General features: G+C 50.6%; 1 protein-coding gene across 1 annotated transcript; it reads left to right on the top strand.

Annotated features, from left to right (window-relative positions):
* The first annotated feature begins 246 nt into the window (after positions 1-246).
* On the top strand, positions 247-1,275 carry Erich4 (glutamate rich 4). The gene is made up of 2 exons (XM_036185092.1): positions 247-432; positions 1,030-1,275. Exons 1-2 carry the CDS (start codon positions 247-249, stop codon positions 1,273-1,275), a joined length of 432 nt encoding a protein of 143 aa, XP_036040985.1.
* Positions 1,276-1,816: the final 541 nt, after the last annotated feature.

Raw genomic sequence — 1,816 nt, 5'->3', positions numbered from 1 at the left:
GTACCCTGAGGGGTCAGTCCAAGAGGCAACAGTGTGAAGGTGGAACTCTGCTTGAGGTTTTCTTTGGACCCTGTGAGATCATGGAGGTTGGACTCCAGAAAGAAAAAAAAATGTGGCCAGCTGATTCAGAGTGAAGAATGGACTTTGGGATGTCTTTGCCAGCCCCTCCCCGCCCTTTCTTCTCCCATCCCACAGCTTCCCAGGTGACTGAGCACTTGGACCTTGCAACTTCCTGCTCTTCAGTCCATGGTTCAGACTATGGAGCTGTGGGTGCAGCTGAAGCAGGCTGGGCTGGAGCCCTTTGGATTGGGCCCACTCCCCCAGGCCCTAAGGATGCCCCCGCCAGAGGAGAACCCAGGCCAGACCCTTATGTCCTCAGGGACAGAACTTGGGGGTGTCAGAGAGCCATTGTTGTGGATCCGGGAGGAGTTGGTGAGTGAAAAGGCACCAGAAAGATATGAGATAGATATGGTGGGGGAAGAATATGAGTGAATATTAATAAAAATAGACATGGCTAAGGATCAGCCAGGCCTGGTGGCTCATGCCTGTAATACAGCACTCAGGAGCCCGAGGCAGGAGAATTTCAAGCTTAAGCTGCAGATTGAGATCATGTGTGGAGATAAAATACAACAAGGGCAGAGACAGGCAGTGGTGGGGACAGAGCATGAGAGTCAGGAATGGCAACAGTTTCAGAGAGAAACGCAGGTAGACATCAGAGTCTGAGCTTAGGGGCAGACAGGACCTCAGATGGAACAGGGGCTGGGAGCGGCCAAGGGCAAGGGTGAGGAAATGGAGCTGGAGATGTGGAGACAGAGACTCAAAGAAGGGTCCACAGAGATGAAGGGGCAGTGTGGCAGGCTGAGAGACAGAGATCAAGAGGCATGAGAAGCAGATGGCATGAAAAACCTGGCAATCAGTGAGATCCCTGGCCCGGTAGGTGAAGACTTGAGCGGCACCTGCTCCTGGGAAGCTCCTGGCAGGCTTCCTTGCCCTGTGTGGCATACCAATGATGTTCCTTTATTCCTGTAGGGGAACCTGCGCCGAGTGGATATCCAGCTGTTGGGACAGCTGTGTCACCTGGGACTGGAGATGGGGGCCCTGCGGGAGGAGCTGGTCACCATCCTGGAAGAGGAGGAGGAGGAAGAAGAGAAGGAAGAGGAAGAGGGCAGCTGTGTTGAAGAAGAGGAAGAAGGGCCTCAGGGGAAGCAGGAGGAAGGACATCCTGGGGCCTCCTATCCAGCCCAGCACCTCCCTGACTTTGAGATGACCATCTGACACACAAATGAGATACAAATTCATGCAAAGGCAAGAGGAGATTCAGAGGGTCCACTCACATTGAGAATCAGTGATACTCCTTCAGCAGACTGCTCTCCCTAGAGGAGTGCTGTGGAGATCTTGGTAGTGACTCTGGGAGATGTGGGCAGGTTTGACTGTAGGTTTGGGAGGAGCACAGCAGACAGATCTATCTGCAGAAGTGCCTCCTGTCTGGTCTGGAGACCCAGTGCTTGGCAAAAGTGATATAGATGTTGGCAGACAGGATGGAAGACCAATCCAGCCTAGTGTGGTAGGTGTCATGGCTATTAAGCAACTGAGATATGGCAAATTGAGAGGGGGATGTGGGATATGGCAAAGGTCAATAACCTGTGTGGTAAAACCTCTCAATAATTAAAAAGAAAATTGACTACATGTTGAAATGATATTTTGTGTATGCGTGGTAAAACATTAATTTTGTACACTTTTATTGTGGTTATATATATATCATAAAATTATTTTAGCTGCTTTTCATGCGTGGTACGTGATATATGTGCACATATGT

This window comes from Onychomys torridus, chromosome 1 (genome assembly GCF_903995425.1).
Source record: "Onychomys torridus chromosome 1, mOncTor1.1, whole genome shotgun sequence".
Classification (NCBI taxonomy): domain Eukaryota; kingdom Metazoa; phylum Chordata; class Mammalia; order Rodentia; family Cricetidae; genus Onychomys; species Onychomys torridus.
Note: the sequence above shows the minus strand (reverse complement) of the source record. Positions and strands in the feature narration are given on the sequence as shown.